The following is a 19,902-nucleotide window of genomic DNA, read 5'->3' on the forward strand; positions in this document are numbered from 1 at the left end:
CAATGTGTTTTGAGGTGTCATTTTACATATACCCATGCTGGGTGAGATAAATATCTTGGTCAAATGCCAACTTTGTATAAAAAAATGGGAAAAGTTGTCTTTTGCCGAGATATTTCTCTCACCCAGCATGAGTATATGTAAAAAGACACCCCAAAACACATTGCCCAACTTCTCCTGAATACGGCGATACCACATGTGTGACACTTTTTTGCAGCCTAGGTGGGCAAAGGGGCCCACATTCCAAAGAGCACCTTTAGGATTTCACAGGTCATTTACCTACTTACCACACATTAGGGCCCCTGGAAAATGCCAGGGCAGTATAACTACCCCACAAGTGACCCCATTTTGGAAAGAAGACACCCCAAGGGGCATGGCGAGTTCCTAGACTTTTATATTTTTTGTCACAAGTTAGCGGAAAATGATGATTTTTTTATTTTTATTTTTTTCCCTTACAAAGTCTCATATTCCACTAACTTGTGACAAAAAATAAAAACTTCCATGAACTCACTATGCCCATCAGCGAATACCTTGGGGTGTCTTCTTTCCAAAATGGGGTCACTTGTGGGGTAGTTATACTGCCCTGGCATTCTAGGGGCCCAAATGTGTGGTAAGGAGTTTGAAATCAAATTCTGTAAAAAATGACCAGTGAAATCCGAAAGGTGCTCTTTGGAATATGGGCCCCTTTGCCCACCTAGGCTGCAAAAAAGTGTCACACATGTGGTATCTCCGTATTCAGGAGAAGTTGGGGAATGTGTTTTGGGGTGTCATTTTACATATACCCATGCTGGGTGAGAGAAATATCTTGGCAAAAGACAACTTTTCCCATTTTTTTATACAAAGTTGGCATTTGACCAAGATATTTATCTCACCCAGCATGGGTATATGCAAAATGACACCCCAAAACACATTCCCCAACTTCTCCTGAATACGGAGATACCACATGTGTGACACTTTTTTGCAGCCTAGGTGGGCAAAGGGGCCCACATTCCAAAGAGCACCTTTCGGATTTCACCGGCCATTTTTTACAGAATTTGATTTCAAACTCCTTATCACACATTTGGGCCCCTAGAATGCCAGGGCAGTATAACTACCCCACAAGTGACCCCATTTTGGAAAGAAGACACCCCAAGGTATTCGCTGATGGGCATAGTGAGTTCATGGAAGTTTTTTTATTTTTTGTCACAAGTTAGTGGAATATGAGACTTTGTAAGAAAAAAAAAAAAAAAATCATCATTTTCCGCTAACTTGTGACAAAAAATAAAAAGTTCTATGAACTCACTATGCCCATCAGCGAATACCTTAGGGTGTCTACTTTCCGAAATGGGGTCATTTGTGGGGTGTTTGTACTGTCTGGGCATTGTAGAACCTCAGGAAACATGACAGGTGCTCAGAAAGTCAGAGCTGCTTCAAAAAGCGGAAATTCACATTTTTGTACCATAGTTTGTAAACGCTATAACTTTTACCCGAACCATTTTTTTTTTACCCAAACATTTTTTTTTAATCAAAGACATGTAGAACAATAAATTTAGAGCAAAATTTATATATGGATGTCGTTTTTTTGCAAAATTTTACAACTGAAAGTGAAAAATGTCATTTTTTTGCCCAAAAATCTTTAAATTTTGTCAGCAGCAATGAAATACCACCAAATGAAAGCTCTATTAGGCTCCATTCACACGTCCGCAGAATGGGTCCGCATCCTTTCCGCAATTTTGCGGAAAGGGTGCGGACCCATTCATTCTCTATGGGGACGGAATGGTTGCGGACAGCACACAGTGTGCTGTCTGCAGCCGCAATTGCGGAGCGCGCCCCCGATTTTGGGTCCGCAGCTCCGCAAAAAGATAGAGCATGTCCTATTCTTGTCCGCAGCTTGCGGACAAGAATAGGCATTTCAATGGGGGTGACGGGCTGGTGTGTTGCGGACCCGCAATTTGCGGGTCCGCAACACATCACGGACGTGTGAATAGAGCCTTAGTGAGAAGAAAAGGAGGTAAAATTCATTTGGGTGGTAAGTTGCATGACCGAGCAATAAACCGCTAAAGTTGTGGAGTGCCGATTTGTAAAAAAGGGCCTGGTCTTTAGGGGGGTATAAACCTGTGGTCCTTAAGTGGTTAAATTCTCAACATTTGCGTTGAAACAAATCTGGACTCCTAAGCATAAAGGTCTCTTTACATGGGAAGACAGAGCAGCAGATTATTGGAAAGGAAGTGTTCCATCCCGACACTCTGCTGCTCGCTGGTGTACGCACAGTTGATCAGATTACCCGATGAACAAGCGTTTTACTCGTTCATTGGGTAATCGGCGGTACATTTACACCGCCAAATGATCGCTAACGAGCGTTCCTATGAACACTCATTAGCAATTATCTTTTTAAGATTCTCGGCCTGTGTAAGGGGACTTAAGCCACCAATATAAATGTCCTGGGGTATGTTTAAATTTTAGGAAAACCCTTTAAGATTCATGTGCCTTGCTTTCTAGGGAGTCTGCATGGTCAGTCCATCATAGACAATGGAGACTTTGCAGCCTCTGGAGAAAGTTGGAAGGGGATGTTACGCTTCTTAGAGCCTCTAGGAAGTGATTTTCTACCTGTCAGCTCTTCTCAGCATTTTCCTGAGGGATTATAGATAGCCATTGACCTAGTGATATTGTCTGTATTGAAAGTCCATTCAGGGTACTTTCACACTAGCGGCAGGACGGATCCGACAGGCTGTTCACCCTGTCGGATCCGTCCTGCAGCTATTTTGCCGTGCCGCCAGACCGCCGCTCCGTCCCCATTGACTATAATGGGGACAGGGGCAGAGCTCCGGCGCAGCACAGCAGTTCGCGGTGAGAGGCCACCGGACTAAAAAGTCGGACATGCAGTACTTTTAGTCCGGCGGCCTTTTGCCGTGCTGCGCCGGAGCTCTGCCCCCGTCCTCATTATAGTCAATGGGGACGGAGCGGCGGCACGGCGAAATAGCGGCAGGACGGATCCGACAGGGTGAACCGCCTGTCAGATCCGTCCTGCCGCAAGTGTGAAAGTACCCTAAATTTTATGTTTCTGTGATGTTTGACTTTTGTTCATGCTAATATATGATATGAGGGCAATCACCCCGAAACAGCTGTCTGCAGATGAGGTGCTGGCTTATTTAATATCCAAGTCATGTCTCAAGGCTTACTTTAAGAGCTGAACATTGACTTATAGGATAGCTGCCTTACATCTCTGGTGGCAGAGGCAGAGCTTTTTAAGAGCTCACTTGCATTCCTTCCCACCCAATATGATATAAGGCAACACAAAAAAGAAAATTAAATTAACTTTTGTCATAAGCGCTCTTTCTCTCTCTATATCTCTATCTCTATATCTATCTATCTATCTATATATATATATATATATATATATATATATATATATATATATATATATATATACTGTGTGTATATGTGTGTGTATGTATATGTATGTATATATATATATATATATATATATATATACAGTACAGACCAAAAGTTTGGACACACCTTCTCATTCAAAGAGTTTTCTTTATTTTCATGACTATGAAGGCATCAAAACTATGAATTAACACATGTGGAATTATATACATAACAAACAAGTGTGAAACAACTGAAAATATGTCATATTCTAGGTTCTTCAAAGTAGCCACCTTTTGCTTTGATTACTGCTTTGCACACTCTTGGCATTCTCTTGATGAGCTTCAAGAGGTAGTCCCCTGAAATGGTCTTCCAACAGTCCTGAAGGAGTTTCCAGAGATGCTTAGCACTTGTTGGCCCTTTTGCCTTCACTCTGCGGTCCAGCTCACCCCAAACCATCTCGATTGGGTTCAGGTCCGGTGACTGTGGAGGCCAGGTCATCTGGCGCAGCACCCCATCACTCTCCTTCATGGTCAAATAGCCCTTACTTTCAAAGTTTTCCCAAATTTTCGGCTGACTGACTGACCTTCCTTTCTTAAAGTAATGATGGCCACTCATTTTCTTTACTTAGCTGCTTTTTTCTTGCCATAATACAAATTCTAACAGTCTATTCAGTAGGAATATCAACTGTGTATCCACCTGACATCTCCTCAACGCAACTGATGGTCCCAAACCCATTTATAAGGCAAGAAATCCCACTTATTAAACCTTACAGGGCACACCTGTGAAGTGAAAACCATTTCAGGGGACTACCTCTTGAAGCTCATCAAGAGAATGCCAAGAGTGTGCAAAGCAGTAATCAAAGCAAAAGGTGGCTACTTTGAAGAACCTAGAATATGACATATTTTCAGTTGTTTCACTCTTGTTTGTTATGTATATAATTCCACATGTGTTAATTCATAGTTTTGATGCCTTCAGTGTGAATCTACAATTTTCATAGTCATGAAAATAAAGAAAACTCTTTGAATGAGAAGGTGTGTCCAAACTTTTGGTCTGTACTGTATATATATATAATTATTAGTAGAAAAGACCGGCACTCGCTGTAGATGAATCTTTGTGTATATATATATACACACACATGTCATCTGCTACAAAAAAAAAAATCCCTTTTCAAATTTGCATCTGGCAGAAATACAAATTTGTCCCAAAAAATTCTTAACCACTACTAATGCCAGGGATTGTTTAGGTATAATGTAAAGCTTGGAGCTGTAGTTTGTTATTTTCATTAAGGTACCAGTTGAGTGACGAATATGAGAGATGTAATAGGCCATATAGATGAAGGACTTTGTGTATCTACAGTATGGGATCACGTGTCCTTTAGTCCCTGCTGTTATACATGGAAGCAAATCTTCTCTTGGCCATGCATCTGAGAGTGCATAGAAATCATACCCAAGGGAGTTGTGAAGTGCTATGAATGTCAGGCAGGCCTGCAGAGGTATAGATTTTATGTGTAATATATAGCATTAGAATGTGCTCTATGCTGTCACCTTCAGTATTGATTACGGTTTGACTGGGCTGTAAATCATCAGTCGCCTTTGGAAAATGAGATTTCTAGCAAATGCACTGATCAGTTTTGTGATTCATTCTATTTCAGGGCTGGTCGCTGCCGTCCTGGTGTATGTTTCCGCCTGTTCAGCAGACTTCGTTTTCAGAATATGTTGGAGTTCCAGACTCCTGAACTACTGCGAATGCCTCTGCATGTGAGAATGAACCTGCTATAGATGCTAAGGCTGATCTCTCATCAGACTATGCTTCTCTGTGTAAGGTTTGCTCTCCTTTTAAAATGGCACAAAAAACATTTTTTGTGCCGTCTACTAGGAAAGATGGAAGAGTACACTGGATACATTGGCAGTTAATGGGGCAGATTTACTAATGACAATGGGCCTGTTTTTTTGGCGCAATTTGGGCAAAAAAAATGTGTTTACTTTGCATCACATTTACTGTTTTACACCGTTTTCTAAGCTTTTTGCACCCTTTCTGACAAGGGGGCTTAGCTTTACCAGAAAGGGAACTTGGCCTAAACACATTTTTTGAGTAAAACCACACCAACTTATATGTGGTATACATTTAGACTAGACAGTTTTTTGATGCACAGACAGAATTCCTGGCGCCCTGACAAAATTCTAGCATAAATCCTCTGGATAGCTCATCAATATTAGATCGAGGGGAGGGCGACATCTGGCTGCCCCACCAATCAGCTGCATGAAGAGAAAGCAGTGCTTGTATGAGTGCTGCCTTCTCTTCATTGCTTACCTGTTTGCCATCGCAACAACAGCAGTTTAATTACAACTATGGTGTTTCCGTTCACTTCTATGAAACTGCTCTGTCCTATTTACTTGAACAGATGGGAGCCTTCCCATTGAAGTGAATGTGGATGCCATACTTGTAATTACCCTGCTTGCCGCTGCAGTTGTGTCCGCGAGCAGGTAGACAGAGGAGAGAAGGCAGTGCTTGTACAAGTGCTGCTTTCTGCTTTCAGTTGATCGCCGGGGGTGCCGTGACTCGGCCCCCGCCGATCTGATATTGGTGACCTATACTGAGGAGAGGTCATCAATTGAAAAAAGTGGATAACCCCTTTAAATGCGCCTCCATGTGGCAAAAACAAAATGTATCAAAATTTTGCCATGTTTTTGGAGTAAAACTAAGCCAACTTTTAGGGGGTGTAAACTTAACCCTTCACAGTCTAAAGATGTAACAAGATTTGTTATCCAGCAAAAGCCACTACGATAAATCTGGTGCAGTTTAAAGGGATTGTGCAGCCTGTTTTGTATTGATGACCTATCCTCAGGATAGTCGACGGTCTGACTCCCGGCACCCTCAGCGATCAGCTGTTTGAGAAGAAGGTGACACTCCATGCAAGGGCTGCTTGCTCTTCATTACACACGTCATCTCAGAATTGCAGTGGAATTGACAAGTATTTGCTCCATTCACTTGAGTACTTGTATTTACACAATGCTGCTGCTACAGAGGAGACAACGCATAATAAAGAGGAAGAGCATGCATGGAGTGTTACCTCCTCTTCAAACAGCTGATTGCCATGGGTGCCAGGTGTCGCCCCCCATTTAGATATTGATGACCTTTCCTGAGGATAGGCTGCACAGCCCCTTTTAACACTAAGCGTACACTCTCTCAATTTTAGAAGTACTAGTAAATCTACCCCTATGCGTCCAGTGTATTCTCTAATCATTCCTATTAGCTAAACAGCACATTATTTTTCTGTGTCAGTTTGGATAATAGGAGAGCAGCCCTGTCCCTATACTTTGCTGCCCTTACCTAAGGTAGCGTAATTTGATGATGCTTTAATACATTCTTGACAGTTTGCTATATAAAATGACGGTACAGAAAAATGAAAGTACCTGTAAATATGATGCTTTGCTTTTGTTCCTTATTGACAGCCTGTGTTGCATTGTTGAGAAGACTTCAATGCTTAAAGGGTTTATCCAACCCCTATAATGAACCCCCCCCCCTTCCCCCCCATAGCCCGGGCCCCTCGTAGAGATTATAATTACCTGCTCCCTTGGCACCTGTCTCTCTCCGGATGCCCGCACGGCCGCCGCTGCATCTCTCTGTTGCTTGGATCAAAACATGTGGTGACGTAGGGAGCAGCCAAATGCAGGCTGCGATGGGGACGAGCCTCCCTAGCATCGTAGAGCGACGCGGGTGCAGGGTAGCAGGTAAGTATAATGTATATGAGGGGCCCGGGCATTGGGGGGTCATTATAAGAGTTGGATAACCCATTTAAAATTCCCAGTTTTACCAGCTTGGGTCAGTGTCTGCACAGAGCCTGCTCTGGTGATCCATGCATCCTGGGAAGTGTAGTTTTTACTTCCGACCCTCTTATCTTTATCTGTTGTAGCAAAAGTAAACTCTCCCACTACATTGTAGAGCTTTAGCTAGACTGCTAGGGATATTTGTTTCTACATGCTTGTTGACTGTCTCCAGTGATGACCATCAGAAACAGAAATGCTAATGCTGCTCTGGGTAATAACATGGCGGTAACTCAGAACAGGAAAAGTTACTTTTTATGCAGAACATTTATATTATTCTGTAAATTGTGTTTTTATACTTTAAATTTAGTGTATTACATTATTAAAAGGTCTGCCATGCTATGTGCTTTTTTTATATTGAAGGAGCTTTGCTTGCATACAAAATTGTTGGCACCAATAAACTCTCCGATCGCTGATTTCTTAATGAAAGCTCCAGAGCCACCCCCAGCTTTAATTGTTCGCAACGCCGTACAGATGCTGAAGGTGAGTGAAATGTAAAGAAGCTGTCATTCCGATTGCTTTAGTTTCTCCAATAAACAGTTTGTCTCATATACTGCAAATGTAATAATTGTGATTGGTTTCTGTGAAATGGCAGTACTACAATGAACCAGACTATTCCATTTAGTTAATACAAACTTTCCTGTGATAAACGGCTCATATAGGAATATAAATGTAAGTAAAAAAAAAAACATGAGGCAACTTGGCCATTCTTAATGCGGCTTAAATGGGCTGTCCGTGTCTTTATAGGTGTTTAAACTAGAACATACATTTACTAATGGTCTTGAATTAATTAAAGTGCCCTGATCCTCTGCTGTCAGCTGTAGTCCCGGCACCTCCATTTCCAGCTTGGTTTCCAGACAGAAGACCATTTCCTTTGTCGGCACAGGACTGTATGTGAAGGGAGCTGACTAGTTCATTTCAACCAATAAGCTAGCCTCCCTCTCTGTCACAGTTGATGCTTAGAAGAGAATTGGATCAGCTTTTTGAATGAGCCAGTCAGCCAGTCCCCTTCACACACAGCCAAGTCCTATGCCAACACAGCAAACGCTGTCCTGTGCTGAGCACAAGCCAGAAGTGGAGGTGCTGAGACCTAGGACTGGACCGGCTATCTTCAGGTTGGGACACCTATTCAAGTACATTAGTAATGAATATATTATCTAATTTAAACATATAAAGGGTCATTTTCCATAACACTACACCATTTTTCTGTTGTAGAAAAGTTGCACATTTTGTCGCAAAATATAAATGTTAATATTCATGACAGTTACCATAAGCAATCAATATTTTACTATGAAACGTTTCCCTTTACATGAGTTATACAGTGGTATGCAGGCTTTAGGTTTTTTTTTCTTTGAAAATATATGTGAAATCCAAAAGTTGTCTTTTATATCTGTTAGTTTGAACGGATTTTTGTTTTCAGACTATTGACGCCATGGACACTTGGGAAGATCTGACTGAACTTGGTTATCACTTAGCTGATTTACCAGTGGAACCACACCTTGGCAAAATGGTGCTGTGTGCAGTTGTTCTGAAGTGCTTGGACCCTATACTTACTATAGCTTGCACTTTAGCATATCGTGATCCATTTGTCTTGCCAACTCAGGCTTCCCAAAAACGTGCAGCCATGCTGTGCAGGAAGCGGTTTACAGCAGGGACATACAGCGATCATATGGCTCTGCTCAGGGCTTTTCAGGTATTGAATCATTTTATGCCATTTGTTCCTTTATTGTTACTGTGTTTCACTTAAGTTACAAAGTGGTTTTGTGTATGCTAACCTTTCAAGATGTTCCTATTGCACATTAAAAGCTAACACGCAGTTCCTGGTAATTATGTTTTGCAGGCTTGGCAGAAGGCTCGAAGTGATGGATGGGAAAGAGCCTTCTGTGAGAAGAATTTTCTGTCTCAGGCTACAATGGAAATTATTATTGGCATGAGAACTCAGCTTCTTGGGCAGCTCAGGGCTTCAGGTACAGTAGTTGTCTGACTAAATGTATCATTAAAAAACGTGACTGCAATTCATCTGTTCATGTGTCATATGGTTTCTCGGCAGGGTTCGTTAGGGCTCGTGGAGCTGGGGACATAAGAGATGTGAATGCAAACTCCGAGAACTGGGCTGTAGTAAAAGCTGCCCTTGTTGCGGGCATGTATCCAAACCTCATCCATGTAGACAGAGAAAATATGCAGCTCACCAGCCATAAGGAAAAGAGAGTGCGCTTCCACCCTACTTCAGTTTTAAGCCAACCACAGTATAAAAAGGTAAAGTGGTTCATACAACACACCACACTAGCTCTGAATGTTGCTCATATTTTCCATTACATGGGTTGTCCAGTCGGAGGGCATTGTTATATTATAACATATAGATATTAGTAGACATTTATGCAAATAATAACGGTTTCGGCTCTTCATTATTGTCTCATGTTAAATGCAGTGATTTAATACACAAATATTTTTACATTTCAACATTTTCAACTTTTATCCAAGCAGATCCCACCTGAAAATGGGCAGGCTGCCGCTATCCAAGTTTTGCCTACAGACTGGCTGATGTACGATGAGATGACCCGAGCTCACAGAATTGCTAATATTAGATGCTGCACACTGGTTACACCTGTCACTATTGCAGTCTTCTCAGGACCTGCCAGGCTTCCCAGTAATGCTTTGCAAGAGCCATCTTCGTGTCGAGGTTAGGAATGATCAATTGTGAATCAACAAAGGATGACCATAAAACGTACCCATCATTATGATGTTTTCAGAATGTTTAAATATATAAAACATTTTAATATATTTTATTTGGTGGAGAAGAGAGAAAGCCAAGAAACAGCACCAGACATCACATGCAGTCCCAGTCTCTGTCTCTCTGCCATATTGCCTTTAAATAGCAGAGTACAGTACATATACCGTATATACTCGAGTATAAGACGAGTTTTTTGGCACATATTTTTGTGCTCAAAAAGCCCCCTCGTCTTATACTCGAGTCTAGTCTAGCTCCGGTAATAACAGGCAGTGCGGGGGGCGGCGCTCACTCACTGACGTCACGCGCCTGCGCCGCTTAGTGGGAGCAGGCGCGTGACGTCAGTAAGTGAGTGCCGCCCCCCGCACTGCCTGCTATTACCGGAGCTAAGACAAAGTAAGATATCCAAATAATCAGAGTAAAGAGCTCAGCAATGAGCGATGATTAAAGTTAAAGTACGGTAGTTACTGATTACGGTAGTTTATAAATATACTGCTGTGAGCGTCGGGGAGGGGGATCTGTGGATGGCACTGTAGGGGGATCTGTGGATGGCACTGTTTAGGGGGGAGATCTGTGGATGGCACTGTTTAGGGGGGAGATCTGTGGATGGCTCCCTGTATTTAATGCAGAGTGTGTGTGTATATAATGCACACACTCTGCATTAAATACAGGGAGTCAGACTCCCATCAATCTGAGTCACCCTCTTGCAGATGTGTGTATATAATGTAGAGTGTGTGCATTATATACACATACACTCTGCATTTTAGCTGCATTTCCCACCCTAGTCTTATACTCGAGTCAATAATTTTTCCCATTTTTTTGGGGGTAAAATTAGGGGCCTCGGCTTATACTCGGGTCGGCTTATACTAGAGTATATACGGTACTTGTTCCATGGCAGCATGTTAGGACAGACAGATTGACTGATCACTCAGTTTCTTCTGTTTCCCTTGATTACTTTGTGCTTTTCTATGCGCAGATAATGTGGCCAGGTAAAATAAAAAAGACCTTGTTATAATCAAGCAATGACAATGGGAGAGGCGCACGTGGAAATCCATACACACAACGGGGACACTTCTTCAGCACAACTATACAGTTGTTTTCCTGGTTCTGGCTCTGAAGCTATCTGACTTGAAAAAGGAGCTCTGTTGCTCCGAAATGCGTTGTCACCCTTCAAATAATAAAAAAAAAAAATTAACTCCACATCTGCATGGTCGTATATTTGCGCCGAAGAAGTGTCCCCGCTGTGTGTGTGGATTTCTACGTGCGCCTCTCCCATTGTAATTGCTCCACATTCCTCCCAGGGGCCGGCAACCCCTTTAGTGAGGATTAGACGACACTGGCAGCACCGACCTCTCGCTTCAATCTGTGTACACTAGGGTTGTACCCACGTTTGCACAACCACACAAGGTGAGCCTAATCATCTAAAACATCTACTTCTTATCTATACATATCACCCTATGAGCGCCTCTCCCTTTCTGTTTGCCCTAATTCGCTTGTTATAATCAAAATACACATGAGTAGGGATGTAGGTAATCCACACTGATGTACTAGTGAACATTATGGACCTAATTGACGTATATATATATATCTATGTACTGTATCTGAACATTAGAAACATCCTGGCAAGTAGCAAATGCCAGAGGACCTTTCACTACAATAAAAAATGTAAACTAAGTATACAGACATGGAGAGCGGCGCCCAGGGATCTCCCTGCACTTACTATTATCCCTGGGCGCCGCTCCATTCTCCCGGTATAGGCTGTAGCGCTGGCTGAGCGCTGCGATTGGCCAGCACTCCAGCCTGGGAGAAGGAGACGCCCAGGAGAACAAGAGCAGGCTCCTCCCAGTTGAGCCGAAAATCTGAAGATACCGGAGCCTATACCGGGAGAACGGAGCGGTGCCCAGGGATAATAGTAAGTGCAGGGAGATCCCTGGGCGCCGCTCTCCATGTCTGTATACTTAGTTTAGATTTTTTTATTGTAGTGAAATGTCCTCTTTAGATGGGGGAAGAGGCTATAGATTTAGTAGAAATTTGAAAGCTTCATAGTCATGTCTACAGCATTGCCTATTCCATTTGTATGGTAAGCCTTTCTGTGCTACTTATACAGCACATTTGTTCTCAAACGTGCCAGGTCTATGGCTACTTATATCTTTACATTTTCAAAAATCTTTTGATACGTTATACCAGCCATATTCCTCCGCCACTAGAGTTTTATGGCTGTCCATTTTGACAATTGTTATCACATGTTGAATGGTGTATTCACATTTTTATATATAGGTGTTTTTCTGCTTATGAAAATGGCTATGATCTGATGTAGAAAACAGTTTTTTTTTATCTGTATTTTAGCCACATTGGATGGTAATGAGAGCAGTGACAGTGAGATGGAAGACAGAACCACGTCCATGTTGGCAACATTCAAGTTGGATGAGTGGTTACATTTTAAGCTTGATCCGGAGGTAATAATTTCATTTGCAATTGTATTTGCTTACATCTTCTCACTAAGGCTAGTTTCAAACTGCCGGCAAGAGATCCTTCAGGCTGTTCCGATAAAACTACATGCAGCAATATTTGTCCTGCTGAATCCTGGAATCTCTCGCCAGCAGTGTGAAAGTAGCCTAAACTGAGTAGCTCTTTCATGTGACTAAAAGTATTTAAAAACCCAAGTTGCAGTGATTTTATTCCTAATTAAAAGGAAAAACCTGAATGGGAAAATCTGCATATTCTGAACCATTTTCTTGAACATTAGAACAGTTTTATCTATCTTGTAAAGTGTTGGAGCAAAATGTAAAATGTCTAAGGGTGTTTACCTGTTATTTGTCTTCTAGTCTGCTAATTTGTTGCTACAACTGAGGCAGAAATGGTACAGTTTATTTCTAAGACGGATGAAGGCACCCTCAAAACCTTGGTCTCAGGTGGATGAGGCCACCATCCGGGCGGTCATAACTGTGTTAACTGCTGAAGAGCAGTCAGCAGGTTTACAGCAGCCTTCTGGAATTGGGCAGAGACCAAGACCAATGTCTTCTGAAGAACTTCCAATATCTTCTTCTTGGAAGACCAATCAAAGTCGTAAGAGTTCAGCAGAAACAGATTTCTCTGATGACCTAAGCAATTTAGACAGGTACTCTGTTGTTGTCATTCTTAAAACATGGGATAATCTTCTCCAGGGCTTCAGCCTTTGAGAATTGTGACTACCTGTATTAGGAGTAGAAAATTATTTCTAACAATTTCTTCGGTTTTTACAGTGGCAGAACTATAAAATCTCCATCCTTCACATTTTCTCAACAACTGAAACACAAAGAGAGGGTTTTACAACATCCAAAACGACTTGAGGAGAAAACAGAACAGTTGTCTGCAAGATATCCTGAAAGCAGTAGCTACTCTAGCCCATGTGGAAGCCCATCTCCTCCTGCCTCTATCAAGGTATTATCTGTAATAAACCTTGGCCTAGACTAGATAGCAGCTTTTTCTATGGGAAGGCCATCTTAAAAGTGCACAAACTGACTCTTAAAGGGGTTATAAAAATTGCCCTGCCCCCACACACAAAATGCCCAGGCCCCTTAACCAGAGAATACTTACCTGGTTCATGACGCCTGTGTCCTTTCGGATCCCTCCATGGCCGTCGCTGCATCTCCCCGTTGTGCAGATCACAACATCCGGTAACGGGGGGAGGGGTGCAGCCACTAGCAGGCCGTGACGGTGACCTGCCTCCTTGCATCATGTGTGACGTCACCCATGACACAAGGTGAGCAGGTCAGCGGCATGGCCTGCTATTCGCTGCAAACCCCTCCCAACCACCCCCTGTTGTAGGATGTTTTGATCTGCATGACAGGGAGATGCAGAGACCGCAGTAGGGGGATTTGAAAGGACACAGGGGACCAGGTAAGTATTCTCTGCATCAGGGGCCCGTTATTGTTTGTGTGGAGGAAGGAGGGGGTCAGGTTTGGATAACCCCTTTAAGCTGTTTTCACACTTAAACTCCAGAAAATTTCAGGAATATCAGGTGCCTTTCACGCATGTAGCTCACAGATGTTCCATGTCGGGCACCTTCTCACTACAGATGAAATGTTCAGTGTGCCTAGGCATGGGGTGGGTGCTTCAACATTCCCACTGTGATTTTGAGTAACATTCACTGCGCCCGACTCACACTGACATGCGCTCACTTGGACAAATCCCGTATTTTGTACTAAGGCACTGGGGAAAAAGTCTGGGACAGATATTGTGGATGTTTGCATTCACACATACAGCTGCTCCAGGTAAACTCTAGAAAATAAGTGTGAATGGGGTTTTATTTTCATGATTACATTGGTTTCAGGTGGAGTGTAGTAGTTACTGTACTGCATGACATTTTTGTTGTTTACCATATCCACTAAATAATATTTTGTGCAAGACTCTGTTCACATGAGTATCATAGCTTCTGCTCACAACTACATTAATTTTCCAATAAATCCTGATGGTCCTTATTGACCTATAAGAGTGGATTTATACATTGTGTAATTTTATACCATTCATAAATCCACTGCAAAATCTGCATTTTAATGTGACTTTGGATGTGGATTTGTAGCTGGAAAAATCTGCAGCAATTCTGTGGCAAATCAAGCATGCTGATTTTGTATCAGATTTGTCGGTAACATGAAATAATGCAGCATGTGAATCCACTATAATGTGGTTTCCATTGTAGTATTTTTGACAGCAAGAATAGGGTTGCAGGCTTAAACCATACTGACGTTGGCTCTCAAGAACTGCTTTTTAGCGAATGACGTTACAAGGTCTAAGCAATGTAGTCGATCTTGGTCAAGCAAAGCTATGAAAAAAATGTTTGGACACTCTTCTCAAACCTACTACATGCTGGTGAGAAGAAAATTATATTGTAAGTTATTACCGTATCTTGTTTTTACATGGTAGATCTCTAAATCTTCATCACCCCGACCAAATCTGCCTATGAGATATTTTATAATGAAGAGCAGCAACCTGAGAAACCTTGACATTTCCCAGCAAAAAGGAATATGGTCCACCACCCCAAGTAACGAGCGCAAACTGAACAGAGCATTCTGGGAGAGCAGCTGCGTTTATCTGGTGTTTTCTGTTCAAGGATCTGGTCATTTTCAGGTAAGAATACTTGCTAAAGTCAAGTTATTTAGTGCAAAATGTATGTTGTAATAGATTATCTTTTTACAGAAATGCAGTCTCTTCTGCTATGCCAGAAATGCAGTGTGTATTTAACAAAGTGGCCCTGAAACTGGCGTGGAAAGTGCTGTAGGATTCTGGATAAATTCGGCTGATGTTGCTTTGATTGCAGGTTCTACATATTGGGCAATGGTTGCTGTGCCAGAAGAAGAAAAGATGGTTAGAAAGCTGGAGGAGATGGCGATGGCTGATTGTCTAAAATCAGTCTTTCCACTTCTCATGCTAATTGTATTGCCAATGTCAGACAGTTCCCCGTTTACACAAAGGGATGTGCTGCCAACAAGTGAGCATAAAACATGCGATAAATGACAAATGAGTGAAACACTGTTTCTCATCTGATTGATTCACATGTTTACACTGGCCAATGATTGGGAAGGATCATTGTCGGTATTTATTGCACTATTTAAAAGGCCCTAAAGGGGCTAGACACGCTGGAAACACCAGGAAAGGCCCTCTAAGCCAATCACTAGCAGGTCACCTCTATGGCCAGTGATTGGGAAGGATCATTGTCGGTATTTATTGCACTATTTAAAAGGCCCTAAAGGGGCTAGACACGCTGGAAACACCAGGAAAGGCCCTCTAAGCCAATCACTAGCAGGTCACCTCTATGGCCAGTGATTGGCCAAATGGGCCTTTTTCCACATTTCTGACATTTTCAACCAGGTCTAGGAAGTGAACAGGAACAACATTGGAATGACAGCAGCAGGTGATCAATAAGGATGAGTATGATGTATGGTTTCTGATATTGATGACCTATTGTCAGGATCCTGAGCATGGGTCGTCAATGTCGGAAACCAGACAACCCCTTAGTGACCACCCATACGTGTTTTTACTGACGTAAACAAAGGGGGTTTTAGCTAAACGGCTGGCTTTAATCAATCATTACATGTACTTAAATTGGTGTATTAAAAACTATAACTTGTCCTGCAAAAAATAAGACCTCCTACAAGTAAATTTATGAAAAAACTAAAAAGTTCTATCTCTTGGAATGCAATTTTTTTTAAATGTGCTTGGTCACTAAGGGGTTAAGGAGAGTAATAGGGAAGTTAGTAGTGTTTGGAGCTTTGATTAATACAGTTGTGTTAAAAATAATAGCAGTGTGTTTAAAAAGTGAATAAAGCTCAAAATCCTTCTAATAGCTTCTATTTCCATACACACAAATGGATTGGGAACACTACACATTCTATTCCAAATCAAAACATGAAGAAAATTATATCAAATTTGTGGTGTTCCTCTAAAAAATTTTTAGAAGAAAAGTGAATATTAGACTCTTCAAAAAAAATAGCGGTGTTTGTATTCTTCTTTACAAACTCAAACATTCACTATATAAACTGAAAAATGTTTGAAGATTTAGCTTTCCTTTGAATCACTTAACCAATATTTAGTTGTATAACCACTGTTTCTGAGAACTGCTGTACATCTGTGTTGCATGGAGTCAACCAACTTCTGGCACCTGTGAACAGGTATTCCAGTCCAGGATGATAGGACTACAGTCTACAGTTCTTCTCTATTTTTTGGTTTAGCCTCAGAAAGTGCATTTTTGGTGTCACCCCACAGGTTTTCTATTGGATTATGATCCGGGTATTGGGCTGACCACTCCATAACGTCAATCTTGTTGGTCTGGAACCAAGATGTTCCACATTTACTGGTGTGTTTGGGGTCGTTGTCTTGTTGGAACACCCATTTCAAGGGCATTTCCTCTTCAGCATAAGACAGCATGACCTCTTCAAGTAATCTGATGTATTCAAACTGATCCATGATCCCTGGTATGCTATAAATAGGCCCAACACCGTAGTATGAGAAACATCCCCATATCATGATGCTTCTGCCACCATGCTTCACCGTCTTCACAGTGTACTGTGGCTTGAATTCAGTGATTGGGGGTCGTCTGACAAACTGTCTCCGGCCACTAGACCCAAAAAGAACAATTTTACTTTCATCAGTCCATAAAATGTCTCTTTAGGCCAGTCAATGTGCTCTTTGGCAAATTGTAACCTCTTCAGCACATGTCTTTTTTCAAACAGTGGGACTTTGCAGGGGCTTCTTGCAGAAGCTTGGCTTCACATAGGCGTCTTCTAATTGTAACAGTACTCACAGGTAACTTTGATCTTCCTGGAGCTGATTGTTGGTTTAGTCCTTGCCATTTTGGCTATTCTCCTATTTTTTCGAATGGTAGTTTTTCGCTTTTTTCCACGTCTTTCAGGTTTTGGTTGCCATTTTAAAGCATTTGTGATCATTTTAGCTGAGCAGCCTATCATTTTCTGCACTTCTGTATAGGTTTTCCCCTATCCAATCAACTTTGTAATCAAGGTACGCTGTACTTCTGAACAATATCTAGAACAACCCATTTTCTTCAGAATTTCAGAGAGAAATGCACTGTAACCAGCATGTACAACATTTGCTGCCTTCCTTCCTTAAATAAGGGAAACAATTGCCACCTGTTTTTCAAAGAATGAATGACCTTCCTAATTGAACTCAATGCTGCCATTATTTTGAACATGCCCCTTTTCAATAAGTGATTGAATTACAGAGAATTAGCAGCATGCATGTCATGACTGTTGGGTCTGTTGGATTTCTATTACTCTACTACACCTGCTAGTAAATTATTTGCCATGTAGAAATATCATTTCTACCAAAAACAGTGATTGATCAGGTTAGTGATGTCTGACTGCTATTATTTTGAACACAACTGTAAATGGTGAAAAAATATATCTAATAATCATGAATAAAGAAGATTTAACAAAAGTGTTAAGTGGTACAGAGTACCGCAGATATGAGGTATAATGAAATGGGTTCTTTGGCTTTTGTGAAAGAAAGATTATTAAGATAATACTTACCTGTCTGCAATGCTGCCAATGCCACAGTCTTCGCCGCACTCATCCAGGTTACGGGTTCGTCCGCATGTGTTCCTGATTTTTCCTGTTGAGCTGCAGAATATGAAGAATATGAAGAGAAGGGCACACATTCAGGTCAAGAACAGAGTGGAAGAGCCCAGAGATGGCGTGCGTGCAGTGTAGACGCGGCATTGGTAGCGAGATGGATGGGCAGAAGAAAGAAAAGGTTTTGTGAAAAGCCCAGTAACTCCTTTAATACGATTACAATTATTTAGTCTTGGGAAGAGACATCTAAAAAAAAATTTTGGGGCTTTTCTCAATAAAGACATTGGAGAATTTTAAAAATGACCCAAAGAAAATAACTGACAGAAAGCATGACAAATGAGGGTTTGTTTAAACCTTTCTCTTAGCAATCTTTTCTGAATACAGTGAACTCATGATAGTCAGCTGTATTTTGTGTTAGGATTTATAAGGACATTTTTGTGCTAATAGTTCAATAGACACGTCCCTATTATATGCTGCCCTTAAATAGGGAAGCCTATACAGATGTCTGGTCTTCTTTAAATTATTTATGGAGTTCTCATTAACTTCTGTCACTATCACTTTCTTTTCTTTCTTTTTGTAGGGCTTCGCTAGAATGTGTTCAGAGATTGGGCTGGAGAAGAGTCAGGATTGGGGATCCACTAGTCTTGGGGGAGTGTTTAAGGTGGAATGGATTCGGAAGGAAAGCCTGCCTTTTCAGCAAGCACACCATTTACTGAACCCATGGAACGACAACAAGAAAGTCCAAATAAGTCGTGATGGACAGGTAATGATTACACACAGGCTTTGTGGAGAAATACAGCCTCATTCTAATAAGTACTTTATTGTACTACTGTAGATCACTTATCTTAGCCAGTTTTATAAACCTTCAATGAAGCCATATGTACTTGAGTGTCCTCTGTATGTTGAACTTTTGGGAATAGGTAAAGGGGGTGTGCCAAGTTTTGAAGGTATCCCCTAACTAACTGATAGATGGGGAAGTCCAACCCCTGGGACCACCCAGTGAGCTCAAGAACAGGTTTCCTGTCGCCCCCCCCCCCCCCAATCTGATGGAGCGGCAGGTGCTGTACTCTTGTATGCTAATTCCTGCACTCCCATAGAGAATGAATGGCAAGGCAGCATGCTCAACCTGCCACTCCATTGAAATCGGGGACACAGGAGCCCCATTCTCAGCATTGGGTAGTCCCAGCAGTCAGACCCCCACGGTCAGTTAGTTATCCCGTATCCTGTGGATAGGAGATATCTTCAAAATTTAGCACAATCTGTTTAAAGCTCATTTTACTGTTTTCATACAGTTTCTTTTTATTAGCCCCAGTGACAAGTATTTATTGATGCTAAGAAAACGTTAGAGGTTTTTTTTACCATAGCAAACATTACCCTTTGGTTCGCAAATTATTATTGGTCATTCTTGGTAGTATTTAGCATCAATACCCATGGTGGTTGTATGCCCGTGAAGCATCGATTGTACGTAGTCTGTAGAATCTGAGCATGTCTATATATTCCAGGCATTGTAAGTAGTGGGTTTCCCCTAAAAACAGGCGATGGATACTCTGTGATCTCCGCATGAAATAACCTGAAATTTATACTTCCTGTGAAATGCAGGTCTACTTAACATTTAGGCATCTGATCTCAGCAGTTTAGGTATTTATGTATATATGCTCATATTTGCAAATCTGTATTAGTATCTTAATAAACTGCATAAACAGTAATTTTCTAATACATTTATTTTTGTATGGTGAGGAGTAAATATAAAGTGATGTTTTCACTGGCTCTTGGAAGGTACTGGTACTCCTTGTGGAGATCCAGCAGGTGTAGGAAGTCTTTCTTGTACTAAATAATGGTCTTGGAAGCATCCAAACTTGGCTCTGGTTGTCAGTTGGCATGTGTGGGTTTTCTTGATGACTTCCTACTGCTCTTTTTAACATTTATGTCATCACTTTTT

At 41.6% G+C, this 19,902-nt stretch overlaps 1 protein-coding gene across 4 annotated transcripts in view; it reads left to right on the forward strand.

Moving 5' to 3' along the window:
• Positions 1-19,902, forward strand: part of YTHDC2 (YTH domain containing 2) — a 143,393-nt gene that overhangs the window by 104,510 nt on the left and 18,981 nt on the right. For 3 of the 4 annotated variants that reach the window (XM_040421635.1, XM_040421638.1, XM_040421636.1), the window contains exons 20-30: positions 5,000-5,105; positions 7,536-7,655; positions 8,593-8,865; positions 9,013-9,139; positions 9,223-9,428; positions 9,657-9,852; positions 12,247-12,356; positions 12,726-13,018; positions 13,143-13,320; positions 14,803-15,006; positions 18,544-18,726. In XM_040421635.1, the coding sequence (XP_040277569.1) occupies positions 5,000-5,105; positions 7,536-7,655; positions 8,593-8,865; positions 9,013-9,139; positions 9,223-9,428; positions 9,657-9,852; positions 12,247-12,356; positions 12,726-13,018; positions 13,143-13,320; positions 14,803-15,006; positions 18,544-18,726 (1,996 nt within the window). The remainder of the gene's footprint in view (positions 1-4,999; positions 5,106-7,535; positions 7,656-8,592; positions 8,866-9,012; positions 9,140-9,222; positions 9,429-9,656; positions 9,853-12,246; positions 12,357-12,725; positions 13,019-13,142; positions 13,321-14,802; positions 15,007-18,543; positions 18,727-19,902) is intronic. The other variant, XM_040421639.1, reaches the window with a different exon arrangement.

Source organism: Bufo bufo, chromosome 2 (genome assembly GCF_905171765.1).
Source record: "Bufo bufo chromosome 2, aBufBuf1.1, whole genome shotgun sequence".
Lineage (NCBI taxonomy): Eukaryota > Metazoa > Chordata > Amphibia > Anura > Bufonidae > Bufo > Bufo bufo.